The 17,125-nt window shown below is 38.4% G+C and overlaps 2 protein-coding genes across 2 annotated transcripts; one reads left to right on the top strand and one right to left on the bottom strand.

Annotated features, from left to right (window-relative positions):
• The first annotated feature begins 36 nt into the window (after window positions 1-36).
• trim55b (tripartite motif containing 55b) lies at window positions 37-10,099 on the top strand. The gene is made up of 8 exons (XM_038293760.1): window positions 37-156; window positions 621-790; window positions 2,133-2,313; window positions 3,927-4,022; window positions 8,687-8,920; window positions 9,001-9,023; window positions 9,387-9,511; window positions 9,591-10,099. Exons 1-8 carry the CDS (start codon window positions 37-39, stop codon window positions 9,749-9,751), a joined length of 1,110 nt encoding a protein of 369 aa, XP_038149688.1. The 3' UTR covers window positions 9,752-10,099.
• A 2,714-nt stretch (window positions 10,100-12,813) lies between these two features.
• On the bottom strand, window positions 12,814-14,291 carry crhb (corticotropin releasing hormone b). Its single transcript, XM_038293761.1, has 2 exons — window positions 14,081-14,291; window positions 12,814-13,689 (listed from the first exon to the last, which is right to left on the bottom strand). Exon 2 carries the CDS (start codon window positions 13,666-13,668, stop codon window positions 13,138-13,140), a length of 531 nt encoding a protein of 176 aa, XP_038149689.1. The 5' UTR covers window positions 13,669-13,689; window positions 14,081-14,291; the 3' UTR covers window positions 12,814-13,137.
• Between the last annotated feature and the right edge of the window lie 2,834 nt (window positions 14,292-17,125).

The following is a 17,125-nucleotide window of genomic DNA, read 5'->3' as shown; positions in this document are numbered from 1 at the left end:
GTCTGAGTTTGAGGTTGACTTCTTGTAGCTAACATAATGGAGAACTTGGAAAAGCAGCTGATTTGTCCCATATGCTTGGAAATGTTTACAAAGCCCGTGGTGATCCTACCCTGCCAGCACAACCTTTGTAGAAAGTGTGCCAATGATGTTTTTCAGGTAAGAAAACAAATGAAAGCCACTCATTTTTTACTTTAAATCATATTCAATCCAAGAGACACTTTTATGTATGCCTCCCACTGGAATACTACTATTTTAGAGTTCTTTCTGAAATGTTTTAAAGTTATCTCTTTAAAACGTAACACAAGTTTATGTGTAAATGACAAAAAATACGGCTAGTTAAGGACCTAAGGACCAGCTGCCCTTGAATATCCTTTTTTGGAACCTTTTTGATGAAATAAATGAACATTAGAAATGTTATAGTAAGTTGTTAAAGTTGAATCAACACATTGCTTACACCATATGAACCCACTTACTGTTTCTCAACACTATGGCTTTGATTTTCTGTTCATCCACTGGATTAGCTTTTGATGACTGTTTATTGAAGGAAGCTACGATATTCATCCATCACAGCCCTGCTAAAAAAAAACTAAAAATAGGGTTTTAACTGCTTTGGCTTCCAGGCTGCAAACCCCTATCTTCCTACCAGAAGTAGCTCATTGACGTCCGGTGGCCGTTTCCGATGCCCGTCCTGCAGACACGAGGTGGTCCTGGACAGGCATGGCGTCTACGGCCTGCAGAGGAACCTCCTGGTTGAGAATATCATTGATATGTTCAAACAGGGGTCGAGTAGGTGAGACAAAGCAGACACCACGCCTTGTCAACATATGATCATACAACAACCACATGCCTTTTTGTATTTAATTTCTATTTTATGTGATACAGTAATACACATTTGCAGATGATTGCAAATATAATAACATGCATACAAGTGAAAGGAAATGCTGTATCTGCAAACTGTGCCATGCAGTTTTCTTTAACCCCCCTTTCAACTCCACTCCAGACAGTCACCTTCCCAAATCACTTAAATGTTAAATAGGGTGCACAGTGGTGTAATTTAATCACAGGGTGGGTACCACTGCTGGGCCTTTTTTAATTAGAAAACAAAGTGAACAAATAGCCTCATTAACACATCTTATAGTACACGGTTCAATCTGTCATCTGGAAATGGAGTTTACTTTAGATGAGCTGCAGAAATCACCAGCTCAGGTTGGAGAAACTCTCCGATCTAAAAAGAAGTTCAGAAAAAGTACTTTTTGCAGTTTGCCATATTGGAGACATGAGAAACATGATTTACACTACATATCATCCCACACACACCGTTACTTTGGTGAATCATGATAGTAGCATCTATTATTTTGCAGGGAGAAGAATGATGAAGCTAAATACAGAGATGTTTTAGAGAAGACTAATTTGGAGACTGAGAAGTTTCACCATCTGATAAAACAAGGATTGTAAACACAGAGCCAGTGCTGCTTATTAAAGCACGATTATTTGTTACCATGGCCCAGTCAAACCATTTTCCATTTCCTTTCACTTTTAAATGACTTTTTACTTTATATTATTTCTGACTCCTAAAACACATTGACGTTTGATACTGTGATACAAAGACAATAAGAAAAGGTTCATGTGGGGTGAATAGTTTTGTAAGGCAGTAAGTTGTTCATGACTTGATGGTTGTACCTTCATTAGTGTGAGAAGGAAGAAAAAGGAAGTATCCCAGTTATTAATAAAGTCAAAGCCCCTATGGCTTTAAAGTCATTTTGCTGAGTTGGCTTACAGGATGTTTCTGATAGCAAAAGCTTGTTAAGCATAAAACCACAACACCCCAGCTCAGATTTAAGATTCTTAATTGAGAGATAATGTCCCAGCTCAAGAAATCAAAGAAGAATTAGACTCTTATTATACATTTTAATTCATATAGTGTAAAAATCCTATACCTGTGCACTCATCAGCACACAGCTATATCGATTACCCTCCTGACAGCGTAGGCATTAATGGAAAAGAATGTCTGACGGATCGTCCATAATCTGTCAAGGTTTGTAACAGTGACATTATCAAAGTGACTAGACATGTCACATCAGTATGCAGTGAAATGACAGAAAGGTGTTGCTGTGTTCATCACACCTTAACAGCAGCAGCAGGCCAACACCAGAGAAGAAGGAAGAAACGCCCATGTGTGACGTTCACGGGGAGGAAAAGATCAAAATTTACTGTGTAACCCACGGCGTACCCACGTGTTCAATGTGTAAGGTTTTCGGGGCCCACAAAGACTGCGAGGTGGCACCTCTCGGCAGCGTCTACCAGACAAAGAAGGTGAGGGCTTAGTGTTTTCAAATGTTCTCTTTACTGCAGAACACCTTCATTGATATGAATACAGCTGAAACCAGAGATGAACAAACAGTGCATTAAAAGACCTGTAACCTTTTAATTTCTCCAAGATTGATAGTAAATCAGACAAAACACTCTTTAGGGTCTGTTAGGATTAACCACATTATTCTTATTTTCTTAAATTCAGTAACTAGGAGATATAATAAAATTATTTCTATATTTTTATTATGGCTTTCTTTTAATTCTGAACTCTATATAACCTCAGTACTTGTTGGCTTTAACAGCAATACATGGCCTAAACACTTTGGGTATAACAGAACAAATTTTTGGACACTGTTAAGTTCCAATAGAGTTTAAGTATATTATTAGTTACTATGAGTTTAAGTCTTTGACCATAATGCAGGAGACCTAGGTGCATATCCCAGTTATGTCTGGAAAGACATCTGAGGTCAATGACGTTTTGGATGGCTCTTAAATATTGCTTTCCACATTACATAATATATATATATATAATATAGTTTATGACAAAATACTATTTTCAGGATTATACAAGTCTTCTCGTTTTCTTCAAACATACCAAAAAAGGTTAAAAAAACAATCCACTGGACTTTGTTTCCAAGTTTGAAGACGTTTCGCTTCCCATCCAGGAAGCTTTTCAATTCAAAATGTCAGAAATAGTGTTAAGTTCAGGGCTAATATACAGTAGCCCAACAAAGCCTTTAGAAAACATGCAAATCTGCCTGCCCACTTTCAGAGATATAGACAGGTATGGGGCATTGCAGGCTAACAAAAAAACCAAACGACTCCCATTCCAAAGGGGTGGAATCGTTCGTCTGTTTCAATTTGCATGTTTTTTAAAGGCCTGTTGGACTATGTATAAGAGCCTCAAACTCAACTCTATTTCTGACATTTTGAATTGAAAAAGCTTCCTGGATGGGAAGTGAAACATCTTCAAACTTTGAAACAAAGTCCAGTGGATTGTTTTTTTTTTTTTTTTACTTTTTTTGGAATGACTATGACTTGGATGACTGAGAATCTTCACCAGCATATCCTTCAAACATAATTTTCATCACAATCAACTTTCAATTTCAGTTCAATGAAATTAAAGCTTTAAAATTAATCTTTCGGAATAATGGCTTCTTCTTTGCTGAGCAACATTTCAGCCCATCCAAATACAGGACAGCTTTTAGCCAGCTTCTCACAAAGTCATTCTTTCCTGTTTTGGGGTTGATGCAGATATTATGCCACAAACTAATATTTAAGATTTTTAGATGCAGAATGTATCTCCTTTCTGACCAGTATGATGGTTGGACATTCCCATTGTGTTTAAACATTCATATTGTTGTTTGAACAGATCAAAGCGGAAGCTTCAGACATCTGGAAATTATCTTTGATGGACCAGACTTGTGTTGGTCAATTGTGAATTAATTCTAAAATGATGCAATATTGTCACATTAGCTTTATCAAATTACTTAAAGGCAGAGTAATTATTTGTATAGAAGGGTGAAATGTTGGTCATTCTTTTTGTATGTCAATAACTGGTTTAAAGTGTCCCTGATTTAATGCCATACTCCCTCCCACCTTGCCTTTGCCTCCAGACCGAACTGAGTGACGGGATCGCCATGATGGTTGGGAACCACGACAGGATCCAAGGCATCATAAGTCAGCTAGAGGAAGCTTGTCGTGTCGTAGAGGTTGGTGTCAAGCTCCTGCAGCATTCGGCTGCTCGCAGCAGTCATAAACTTGTGCATGCACTAACCCACCTGTAGAGCCTTACCCACTAGTGTAACATGCCTTTGTCACAACTACTTTATCTGCTTATTTCTGTATCAGTCTGTGGGCTTCACACAAAAGGAGAGAGAAAAAAAATTGGAGTTCAGTGCCGCCTTGTGTTCCGCTTACTCTCTTCATTCACTTTCATTTTTTTTTCTGCCTCAAACACCTGATTCATGCTCTGACTCTGTAGCATTAAGAGAACAACCAGTGTAACCAATGGGGAGAAGAACAGTCAGCCTTTGTTTGGTTTCTTTCACATTTAGACTTAGTTCAGAAAATACTCTATCTATTTTGGTTCCCCATGTGTCACCTTCAGCAACTTTACTCAGATCAGACATAAGGAAGGAAGCGCGTCTTGTAAAGCTCCTTGCAAAAGTAATGCTGCTGCTTAAACTTTTCCACACATGAAAAACAGGGATGTTGGTTTGTAGATTTTGACTCACATGCAGAATCACATTCAGAACCAGTGAGTTTTAATGTTTTATTTACAAAAACCACCAAGACCACTTACTTCAGTGATAAAGGTGAGGTAGCATGTATCTGTAGGGGTTTCATGCAGAGGTCTTAGCAGACCAAACCCAAGCGGTTGAGGGGAATATGAGTGAGATCCGAGAGCGTTGACACTTTCAGGAGACGTGATGCTGGAGAGCGGGCAGGCAGGTGATGAAGACTGATAAATGCTTCAAACAAGTATGACCCTTCGCCTCCTTATATACATCCTAGTCATCTTGATTGAGAAATATTCTCAGATGTGCAGCAAGACGAGTTGACCCAGCCCCCAGCAAAGCTCCTCTCTGTGACAGGATGCTCACTCAGAGCAGAAAAACAGCAAAACCCCAGAGACCATCATAGAAACAGGCCTCAATGTTTTTCTAAATTGATTTTATGTGTTAAATCAACTCAAAATGTGTAAGGAAAATTAATCATTTGAAAATACTTATTTAATAATGTAACTCATATTGCTTTTTGTTTTCAGCTCACTTTACTCTGACACTATTACATAATCCAGTACAACCTATTACCTTTAGGTTGTTGGCAACTACAGTCAAAGGGAGGAATAGTAATCTTGTAGAAAAAAAGGGTTGAGGGTTTAAATTCCATAATTCTTGTTCAATATATGCGTATATGCCCTTAGGCAAGGCATCTAAGCCCAAATTGCCCAAATTGCCCATTCTCCATAAGTCAGGCTTCAATATACAGTGCATTCCTTTTTCTTTCAGTTCAAAAGCCCTGTAAGAATTTGTACATCTTCACCATTTGGAAATTACCTGATTATTAAATCAGTTGCAATTCATAAAAAAAATCTACTTTTGTAGTTCTGTAATTCATTTTGTTTTGAACTTTGAATAAAGTTTATTTAGTTTCTCCAGGTACTGCATTGATATCGGTATCTTCTGATTCGGTCATATATTTGAATCCACTCAGTTTTCTTCATTGTGTGTTTTTTTGAGGCATAAAGTCACAGCATTTGCTGTGGAACCTCTAAACAAGTCCCAGGACGTCTGGAAAACTAATTTCATGAATCCATGATTTTCATTCTAGCAAACATTCTTGTACTCCAAGCTCAAGTATTCCACAGCGCATACTGGGAAAGTCAAAATAGTTGCTGGTTTGGTGTCTTAGCCCAAACAATGTACACCCTCTATTGCTTTCTGCTCAGTTAGGTAAATATATCTTTGCCATCAAACTACAGAAATGGCAGAAAGGTGTGGAGTGTAAAACATTCTGTGAGCTGGAGAGGGATGGGATATCAAGTTCCTCATTCGCATTTAAAGAGGCCTCCCCAACACAAGGGGCTCTAAGGCCGACTAAGAGCAGGGGAACAAAGGGCACCTGAGGAGCTAAAATAGTGAGGTATTCAGACCAAAGCGTTGCAGTTACACTTCTTACGGACCACAACTGAAGGATTTAAATAAGCAAAAGACTGATTTAAAAGCATGACATGTTCACTTTATAGGACTCCGGGTGCTTTACAGTGTAGAACATTAGTGAACTCCAGTGGCAGGCGGTACATCTGGTACTTTTTAAACCCTTGATCAAGAGCTTGCCAAAGGTTCCTTTTCACTGAATGTGTAACAACTGGAAATGAGGGGATGCTGATGCTATCTTGGTAATACAAAGTGTTGGGGTGTCAAGGGCTTAATATCATCAATTTCACATTTTAATAAAATAAAGAACCAATAGTATTCAAATATGAAATGTAACAAGCACAGGTATAACCGAGAGGAAGGTTAGTGTGAGGGTGAATACAGAGATTAAGTAATAATGAACCCCAGTTAAAGGTGTTGTGGAGGATTTTTTTAAAAGATCTGCCCTCTCCACTTAAAAAAACAAAAGTCATGTATAAGAGCATGCCCGAGCCCATTTCTTCTCGTGCACGCCCTGTTTAAAATGTGCTGTTCTCATAGCACATACAAGTTTACTGTGTCCGAATGTCCACTCAAACCTCAAAATACCTCAATCACTATATAGAGCGGGGACTATTTAGTGGACTTTATAGTGAACTCAGTTAATTTACCGTTTGGACAGATAATCACTGCTTTTTGCCCCGTTGGCGACGTAACTCCTCCTGAACTGCGCAGTGCCTGCGCCATCTTTGTTATTAGTCGGCTCTGTCGGGTAGCGACAGGCTACGGTGACAGTGGGCCGCTGTGACAGCAAATCTCAGAGTGTTTTGCGAGGAGAGCTCTCCGTGCAAAGCATTCTGGGTTGTATCTGCCTCTTCTGAGGCTTTTCATTTCTTCTCATACACTTTGTAAACACTTTTTCTCTTACGACCCTCGGCCATTTTCAAAGAAACTGTAGCCCACCACAGATATGCATCTGAAAGTGCGCATGCGCAGAAAAAGATTGCTAACGGGTTGAGCATGTGGGACGGCCTCACTTAAAAATATCACCAGAATGATTGACAATTAGGAGGACCACTTATATAGATGATCCACCCGGAAATAAAAGATCAAATTCTATACCTCTAAGCCAACACCAAACCTCTTCTCAGATCCAATATGCATCTAATTAGAAGAAAATGAAGCATATAGCATGAAAATAAAATATATCACACTCACCACAGATGCTGGTTATTTGTAAACAAAATCCATCCTTCTGTTTTTGTTCAGGAAGACTTAGCATCTCCATTTAGTATCAGCCAGAAAAACCTTTGACAAAAGCGGATCTAAAATGCAGATTGCTGCTTGCTTAATTGGCTATAAACATTTTGCCCAAACTGACCAATCAGAGGACAGAAAGTTGTGACGTTTGGGTCAGCCCACTAGCTGGTCCTGAAATCTGATTGGCGGAAGAAAACGTTCCTCAATAATATTGTTAAAGTAACATCAGCCAGTACTGCTGACTCTGAAGGCCCTGGGCAGATTTGATTACCATAGTAACGCACTAAGGCTGATATCTGACTGGATCAAAAGTATAGCAACTACATAAATGTAATGAAAGAACCTAAGCCAAGAGAAATGCTAAGAAATTAAGAGAACAGATAGTTTGTAATAAATAAATTAAGCTGGATAGAAGAAAATTTAAGTTTAGGTTGTGAATGTAGGTTAGTGTTGCTGATAGATTTTAGCCTAGTATTGGAGGCTTTGAAGGCTTGACCCACCACTGTTTAACTCGCGCCATCATCTAGGGAAGCGTTGAATATGCCAGTGAGTAATCTTTCATGAAAAGAGCATTGCAGGACTACAAACCCACCTGGCAGACTGGGCTGGGGGAGCGTTAATTACAGAAACAGCCAAGGGATCCAGGTAGCTACTGAGGAGCAGCAGAAATCCACAGCTCAGGGATAATCTGATGGCACAGGGAGGGATAATCTGATGGCAGGATATCTATTACTGGTGTGCTTTAAAAGTCTATTATTTTAGAAGAGTGGCAAATAGAACATCATTAAGGGAAGTTACCACATTTCAAAGCATGTGGAGAGATTCTTATATTTGCTCCAGGCAGGTAAGACCACCTTTTAGCCCTCCGTGCAAAACTGTATACGAGCTGCTTAAAGCAAAGACTGCATCCAAAAACCAGTCCAACATGGTGATGGCACATCATGCTAAGCAAAGAAGCAGGAGCAGACAACCTGCTCAGAGTTCCCCTTCTTCCATCCAAAGCTGCAAAAGAGATTGAGACTGGCACAGAAGTTTACTGTCCTGCACGACGCAGACATACAGGCAGAGCTGTAGAGGAATGGTTTCAATTAAGCATATTCATCATGTGTCATAATGGCCTAATCAAAGTCCTGACCTGGATCTAAAAGAGAATGTTTGGCAAGCAATGAAAACTGCTTCATCTGACAGACATTGAACAAACAATGAACATTTCTGTTGCTGGATGTTTCAAAAGTTCAATAAAAAAAAACAATAAATTAGTCGGACATTATATCAACAGTGTAAAGGGCTATAAAAACCTTAGTGGGGAATAAAAAAACTTGCTGCAATTGTCTTCGATTATCAATATTCACAGATGTTATCTCCCACAAATTACATTTGCATACACTCACTCAGCTTACCTAAATTATTTATGTGGATTGAATTTCCTGTCTTTCTCCTTCTTTTCTTTCCTCGTCTAACTCTCTGGATCCCAGGAGAACGGTCAGAGGCAGAAGACCAAGGTGTGTGAAAAGTTTGATCAGCTCTACTCCATGCTGGAGGAGAAGAAGAAGGAGATGAGTCAGAAGGTGACGGCAGAGCAGGAAGAGAAGGTGAATTACATACAGAGCCTGACAAAGAAGTACGGAGACCATCTTGAGGAGAGCTGCAAGATTGTGGAGAGAGGCTTTCAAACTATGGAAGAGACAGAAATGGCTCTTTTCCTACAGGTCAGAAGAACGGTTTGAGTTTGTATCTTTACAACTAAACTCTATTGTCATCTGAAAATGTGAATCTTTGTCTCTTTCAGGTTGCAAAAGATCTTATAAAAAAGTGAGTCCTAATTTACAGCCACATAAATATATATCTGCAAGGCCAAAACTTGTGTTTTCCTTCTTGCTGCTGTGGTTTTGAAAGTGTATTTTTTATTTTTCTTATTGATCCTTTCATGAATGATTCACTAAATCAACATGTGCTGCTACACTGTGTAGCAAAGTCACACCTTCTCTCTGGCTGAAGTGAAAAATAATTCTGCGTAATGTTGCACATAACTATCTTGAGCTGCGGCAACCTGAAATAACCTGTGGAAAGTGCTGAAAATCACAAACATATGAATATATTTCAGGAGGTGCTAACTTGAGTGTGTGATGCTGAAATCTAGTCAATGGATGTTCTATTTTAATCAATTACCCACAGGATTGGAGAGGCATCCAGTACAACACATTTGGATAAAGTTGAGAGCGGTTATGAGAAAATGGATCACTACAAAGTTGACTTCAGAAGAGAACGCAAGGCTCTAAGCAGCATCGACTTTATCGGAGGTGAAGGGTTGTCGCTTATTTACCAGATTTTTTGCTAGTTTTCTGTCTTCTATCTGACCGCAGCTCACTTTTATTACAGATGATGATGACGAGGATGAAGAGGAAGTAGCCGCAGAGGGGGGAGAGGGTGCACGGACTGTTTCTGGAGGGGCTGCAGGTTCAGCCACTTCTGCTCAGCCTAACGCCCCCGTGCAAATTACCTCATCCCTGATCCCAGCAGGGAGCACTGCTTCAAGCTAACTCCCATCTATCCAAGCAGCATCTTAACTAAGTGCTGAAAAGCTGCCTCTCATCAGTGCTGATTTCTGATCAATTCTGACTCTTTGTCAAATCAAAACGGGAAAAGAAAGCGTGAGAAATTTTCAATCCATGCGAGACGAAGTCTCTGATTTGAAGAGAGGCAGGACTAGAGGAGGAGGAAGACAACAGTCATACAAATTAGTCTTATTTATTTTCATCATGTTAATATATTTCATTTTTCCTACTTTGACAGATTTTTGATAGTCAATCTGTTGCTTTTTGCTTTAACTAATGCTGCTGACCTTAAATAAATCACTGCTTAATAATGAGAAAGCAGCAGAAAAGGGATTTACTTCCTCCTTGCTTCCATCATGCTGTTTTTTATTACCTATATAACTTTATAAGGGCAGCAGAGAATGAAGGAAAAACATCACTGTGACCTTACCGTACTTTATTAATCTATTATTTTCTTTTTTTGTCACATATTTTCCAATATTCAATTTCATTCTGCCTTTTGGCATATATATATATATATATATATATATATATATATATATATATATATATATATATATATATATATATATATATATATATATATATATATATATATATATATATATATATATATATATATAGTGATATTAAAATTGATTTGAAGTGTATTTCTGGAGATCTTTCCTAATGATAGTACAATTGATTTCTCAATGTAACATCTTCATTTGAATCTTAATAATCATTTTTTTCAATGATTAGGATATCGTTGAAAAGTGCATTTTATCTATTGAACAAATAGGATTCAAACATAGCATATTATGTTAATTATACACAGACGGATGTATTTTAAACTTTTGATACTTTCGAAAGCTAATGATGTATCTTTTTAGGAAATTAGAATATAGTAAATGAAAATTAGAAAAAAACTGAGTTTTTGCTGCTATGATCTTCAAATTCACGGTTCTCTCTGAAAAGAAGATCAATACACAAAAGGTTACTATTAAAAAAGGTGGCTGTTCACAGAGTGCAGCATTCAAATTAACCCATGGAAAAATGAGTCAAAGGAAAAGTGTTTAAGTGAGATTCAGCTCAGACGCTTAGACAAACCCAGCTGCCTTATGCTAAGCCATCACTAAAGCAAAGACGACACAGAAGAGTCTAACCAAATTTAAGCATCGAGCACAATCTAAGGCCATTTTAGGATAAAGTCACAGTTCCAGAGTTTCTGGAATAATGGAGAGGTGGAGATCCAAGTTGCTGCAAATAAAAGCCTTACTGATATTTCTACAGTCAGGGATGATAAAGAACATTTTAAAGTCACCAATGTTGTCCATACTCACAAGCTTTATTGAGATCTTATGTTTTTATTTTCCACACTGCTAAAGTGCCACCTCCCACTTTATCGTTCATAATGTTGCTGTACTTGATTGTCCACCAATGTCACCTGACCTAAACCCCATTGAGACTCCATGAAGTACTGCTAAGAGGAAGATCAGCAATAGCACATCTAATAATGAAGAAGAGCTGAAGACTGTTATTAAACCACTACACCTCAGCAGAACCGATCAGGCCGATCACCATCATTCCACACTGCATTGATGTAGTTATTCATGCTAAATGATAAACATAACTAAGTCTCAATACTGCATAGCATATGAACATACTTTCATCGGGAAAACTTTTTTTTAAAGTTTTGTTTAATTTTCCAAGAAACTCAATTTAGGGTTTCTATCTATTATATAAATCAATTGATCTATTAATTGTTTTATTTCTATCAATCAAGATAACCTTATAAGATAAAAAAAAACATCAATGTAGAAGTGTTTAAATGAAAAATACATTAAAAATGCACTATCAACTCAAAGTTAGTTCAGTTCTCAGAAATGCCACTTAAGACTTTCTGGTTTGGGGGAAGATATACAGAACTAGCTTCTTTAGCCTTATGTATATATATTCCAAATGTATATATATATATATATATATATATATATATATATATATATATATATATATATATATATATATATATATATATATATATATATATATATATAAACTACAATTAAAGATTCAAGTCAATTACCAAACTAGTCGATGATAAAAACAAAATTAATTGATCACTATTAACCGGGTTTATTCATTAGTCTGATTAATTGTTTCATCCCTAATTTCCTTTGATTGCAAGTCATAATAAAAAAGAAAAAACAACAAAAATAAACACCTGTATTCTTCCTTGTGTGATGCATATTTTCGAACGGCAAAGTTCAAATAAATCTTTAATATTCTGATTAAGCTTCAAGATGTTGAATTATTTTCTTATTTCTCCTTGTTTTTGTCAATCACCTCATCCAGTTTCTATGACTGAATGCATTCGCTTTCCACCTCACAGCCAGCTCCAGAGATTATACCATCGTCCAGTTTGTGCTCACGACTCAAGACCGCAGAGGCTCTTCGTAGTCTCACCTTGACAGAGCTTCACCTCAGAGAGTCCATCACTGAGTCCCATCTAATCACTGCATAGCATCAGTGAGTTGGATCTTACAAAATGGCTCAGAGCAGCACTACCAGCTCTCACAGACTATGTGATGTATATAGGATGAGTCCCTCAGTACAGATCTTGTTTGGTATATCCTGACTCTTTAAGGTCAGAGATCAACGGACAAGCAGACATAATGTAGTTTGCTCTCATTAGTGGTGCATATTTGAGCTGTCTATGGTTGCTTCTTGATGCCACAATGACAAGTGCCTCTTGAGGCTGCAGGTTGCAGAGGAAATTACTCTTTTGTTTTCTTGTTCAGAAACTCCTATATACAGAAATCTGTTCATTTTTGGTTTTATTATTTTCATTTCTGAAGTTATGAAATAATTAGTGTGCTTATGTTGCAAATGCAAGGTTCCCAGCTACATTTGTCTAAACCTTAAAAATTTATCTAATACTAGCATTTGATTGGAGCTTCAGTTTATTCTTGTAAGGATATTGACAGAGAAATGTAAGCATTGCATTTATTTGATTTTTATTTAAAAAAATAAATATAAGACGTGTCGTTGCACAACAGAGAAAAATGTCTGGTTGCACATAAGTTTATTAACAAACATAAATATCATAAATACAGCGGTTCATAATCTAAAACAAAATACAAATTGATGTGGGAACCAAAGAAATGTGCATCTTCTGAAACTTTACAAATTGGACACCAACATCAAAATGGCAAGGTACAATCGGACCAGTCCAGCCCGGTTACGCTCCATCATTTTCAGGTTTTAAAGCTATGAATGATAAAGTGATAAAAGCAGCACTATATTGCACACCGCATGTTTTTGTGCTAATAAATGCAGAACGAAAAAAAAAAGGAAGGAAATGAACTCTTTGGTGAAGTGGAGAGGTGGTTTTATTTCCCAAACAACTCCATCATCCTTCTGTTGTTTTGCGCCTGCTGGGCCAGCTGCTCCGCCCGGGACATCTCCATCATCTCCCTCAGCAGGTGGAAGGTCAGATCCAGGGATATCGGCGGTTCTTCGGACCTCCTCCCCCTCTCCATCGACTCGTCCCCGCGGTCGGCGAAGCCGCCTATGAGCGCCCTGATGTTGCCAACTTTCCCCTGCAAGAGGCGCCGCGTCAGCTGGAGCTGCTGCGCTCTGCTGAAGATGGACGGGGATCCGCCGGGATAGTACAAGGATGGGAAAGAGTTAGAGTCCCCGTTTCCCAGCCGAATAAAATACTCCTCTCCGAGGCGCTCAAGAATGGGGCCAGATTGCTGCTGCTGGTCCTGCTGCTGCCGCTGCTGCTGCTGTTCGGAGTTTTGGCTTTGGAGAGCAGGGATGCGCAGGGGACCGCCTGGGCTCTCAATAGCCCGACATTCGTAGCGCGGTAAGAAGGCAACGAGCAGAATCACGGTGGTGCCGAATAAATTGAGCTTCATGTCAGGATTTCAGCTGGGAATCTGCGAAGTAAAAAAAAAACAAAAACAAACCAAAACATATTTAGGATTTATGTTGTTGGACGTGCGTAAAAAGAAAATTACGCACGGATCACACTCCATGGATAGAGCCACTGGGGAGCCAATGTATCCATCGATTATTTCTAAATAATTTCAATTTACATTAAAATCTATATTAGTAGAATAAATTGAAATATATATATTTTTTAATTATGCATCTGACCTCAAATTATTGGTTTATATAGAGCCCTATAGTAAGATATTACGAAAACAATAAAACTTAACAAAATAAACAAAAAAATAATTGGATATAAATCTCTTTTGGTTTTAATTAACAATATAAAACACCCCAAGTAAATAACAGTATTAAAAGTGTCCAGGAATATTTCCCTACCTTCAGTACAGGTAGTCCAGAAGTCTACAGCCGTGTAGGTTGCCAGGTATAGTTGGCGAGATGCCGCCCTCCTTCTCTTCTCCGCAGAGACAAGTATATAGTTACTTAAAGGCGGAAGGGATGCTGAATGGACTTATATAGAGCTACCGTCACTACAAGCGCTTTCCTGTGAGCCCCAGATTGAGTCTGCGCGTCCTCGCGAGTGGAACGTGAATGGACGCCTCTGACAAAGTGCTTTAGTTTGGATGGGATGACTCATACGTGTGCGTGCGCGCGCGTGAACAAACATCTACCTTCCCCCCATTTGCGCTTGGAAGATCAGGCCTAAACAGGTGCCCCACCTACAGGCATTTATTTTTATATTTTTTTCTGGAAATGGTTAGTTGGAAATTCAAGAAGCATTTTAGCTTAAAAGTTAATGGAAGGGATGGATCAATATAAGCTCTAAGTTGTGTGTTTTTATATATTCATGTAATTAATTGTACACTTAGTTGAAATTTCTGTTTTTCACTCATGGATGCATTATCAAAAATATTAAAAAAATGAATACCTGCTCTTTAACAGGTGCATTTAAAATGAGTTATTTCTGCTTGTTGGACCAAAATAATGACTTTAAAGCAGTTCCTCAATTGACCTCAGTTGCAATTAATGAATGTGCATTTGCAAACACCTCAGGCTCACAGAGAGACATCGGCTCCAGTGATTCATTGCAGCTGCACATATGTACGTCACTACCTCTCCTTACTGACTTGGCCACCTTGTTTTAGAGGGGGGACCTGCTGCAGAAACTTGCTTTCAAGATGAAGAGCTTAGTCTAGTAGAAAAACCTTTGGAATGTTAAATAATTTCAATCTTTAACACCCCAGTTTCACCCTTTTTTGCTATTATGCTGTAATACCTCTTAAATTCTTTCTGACTGCTAATGGCAAAGTGTGGGGCTCCAATAGAGTTGGCAAAACCTTTTAGTCAGTAACTTGACATTGGGATGGAACTTTTTCCATTACTCTTAAAGAGTAACCCAGACATTTTGATCAGGAATATTATGTTCCAGACATATATTCAGGGGTTAAAGCAATTCAGCGGATTCTGTGCTCTCAAGCAAATGCTGCTAATCTATGACAAAGATGTGGCGGGGAAATTACATTCTTGAACGTGGAGAACAAGGTAAAATCTTTATATGATAGATCAACTTTAACCACTGCATAGATTTGCAAATTTGGTCTTAATGAAAGAATGTGAACAACAGCTCTTCTCAAAGGACAGAGGTTGGCTATCCGATTTACAGTTTGTCACAAGCTACACAGAGCACGCCTCAAACATAAGGAAAAAGGTGCACTGTTAAAGCAAGAATCAGATTAGAATTTTTTGGCCTTCTTGCAAAGGGCTTTGTTACATGATGGTGTCAGCATTAAGCTGTGTAAAAGGGTGGTCAGAGTTAATAGGAGGATTTGTTGAGCATAAAACAAGGCTGTTCTGAATGGATACCCATTAGAGATGTCAGACTGAAGTACATTCTATGATTTGGTGGCCCATTTAAAGTATTGACCTAAGCCTAATTAGGAATTTGTGACACAACTTCAAAAACTGATGTTTGTGGATACCTTCCATTTATTTTGTCTTAAAATTAGATGTTTTAAAAGGAAAAAAGTACATAAATTTCATTTCTACCGGTCTCCTGATTCCTGGAATTAAGTGTGAGATCGACAGGCAGATCATTTGCTGCTGTAATGTGGACTCAGGACTGCTCTATTGTGGAGAAGACGGGAGCTGAACCAAATGGCAAAGCTCTGGCTTAATCCTAGTTGTCATGTAATCTGGATCATGACCGAAACACAGAGTTTCCAGATACAATTGGCTAAAGTTCCTCAACAGGGTGGCTTTGCACTCCCTTAAAGATGCTTGGCCATTCAGGAGAGTCTCAGAGCAGAACCGCTTCCCCTTCACGCCTGAAGAGGTCAGCCGAGGTGGCTCGACCGTCTGATGTCTGGAATGCTTCAGGTTTCCCCCAGAGGAGCTGGAGAAGTTGCCTGGGAAAAGTGAAGGCTAGTTGATGTGCAAGGCTTGTAGAGGCATAGACCAAAAGGCCTGCAACTACAACCGGAAGTTCTTCTACAAAGCACTGACTTAGTATAGACTAGAGTACTCTTGAGAATACATGAATGCCTTATATTTGGGGGAGTGATGGCCTAGTGGTTAGGGCACTGCGCTTGGAATCCACAGGTTCTGAGTCAAGCCCAACTCCCACAGACTGCCACTCTGGGTCCATGTGCAAGACTTTTAACCCCACACTGCTACCTAGTCACTGCACAATGGCAGCCAACTGCTCCCCAAGGGGATGGTTTAAATGCGAAATTATATATATATAATTCACATTTTTTCTGTGAAAAGCTTGCAAACCATTTCCTTTCCGCTTCCTTTCACCTCACAATAAAGTACTGCTGAAACCTGTAGAATCAATGATTGGCTCCTGGTGTATTTCTCCATCTTCTAAAGACGGCATAGCGAGCTTGTAGTGAATTTATTGATAATATTGACACGTTCTAAATATTTTCTGATCCTGAATTATGTCTCTCACTGTGGAATGATAAATGTAATAATGTGTAGAAATTGCCCCAATATGCTTCCTAGATTCAAACACTTTAAAAGTAGCTTTTCTAGATTAACTGCTGTTGTCTCTTCTTGAAATTGTTAACAGACCAGTACGCTTAAAGATAAAGAACACCAAAATTGTTGCTTTCATAGAGCGCTTCACATTGATAATTAGATAGCTACTTTCCTTTTTAAATCTAATGAGGGCAGTCTCAGTCTAAACTGAGCTCTTCATACTAAGCATTTGCTTTTTTCTGTCATTTCTTTAATATGTGCTGACAGTCTGGTCTTTCCGTGTGCTTGTAGTAAGGTTTAGATAATTGAAAAGAACTGTGAAAACCAGATGAATAATATTTTTCCTGTAACAACCAATAAATAAAACATTGTGTGCTTCTTGATGATACCTGTACATTAATTTGTAGTTAATGCATCATTAATGCACCATACATCTCATAC

This window comes from Cyprinodon tularosa, unplaced genomic scaffold, assembly GCF_016077235.1.
Source record: "Cyprinodon tularosa strain WSP-4 unplaced genomic scaffold, ASM1607723v1 ctg33, whole genome shotgun sequence".
In the NCBI taxonomy this organism is placed as follows: domain Eukaryota; kingdom Metazoa; phylum Chordata; class Actinopteri; order Cyprinodontiformes; family Cyprinodontidae; genus Cyprinodon; species Cyprinodon tularosa.
Note: the sequence above shows the minus strand (reverse complement) of the source record. Positions and strands in the feature narration are given on the sequence as shown.

Excerpts from the sequence above, each read along its gene's own strand:
- trim55b (XM_038293760.1), top strand. The coding sequence starts at position 37 with ATGGAGAACTTGGAAAAGCAGCTGATTTGTCCCATATGCTTGGAAATG. Across the intron at positions 2,314-3,926 it reads GCGTCTACCAGACAAAGAAG|ACCGAACTGAGTGACGGGAT; the intron begins GTGAGGGCTTAG and ends CTTTGCCTCCAG. Across the intron at positions 9,024-9,386 it reads GCAAAAGATCTTATAAAAAA|GATTGGAGAGGCATCCAGTA; the intron begins GTGAGTCCTAAT and ends AATTACCCACAG.
- crhb (XM_038293761.1), bottom strand. The coding sequence starts at position 13,668 with ATGAAGCTCAATTTATTCGGCACCACCGTGATTCTGCTCGTTGCCTTC.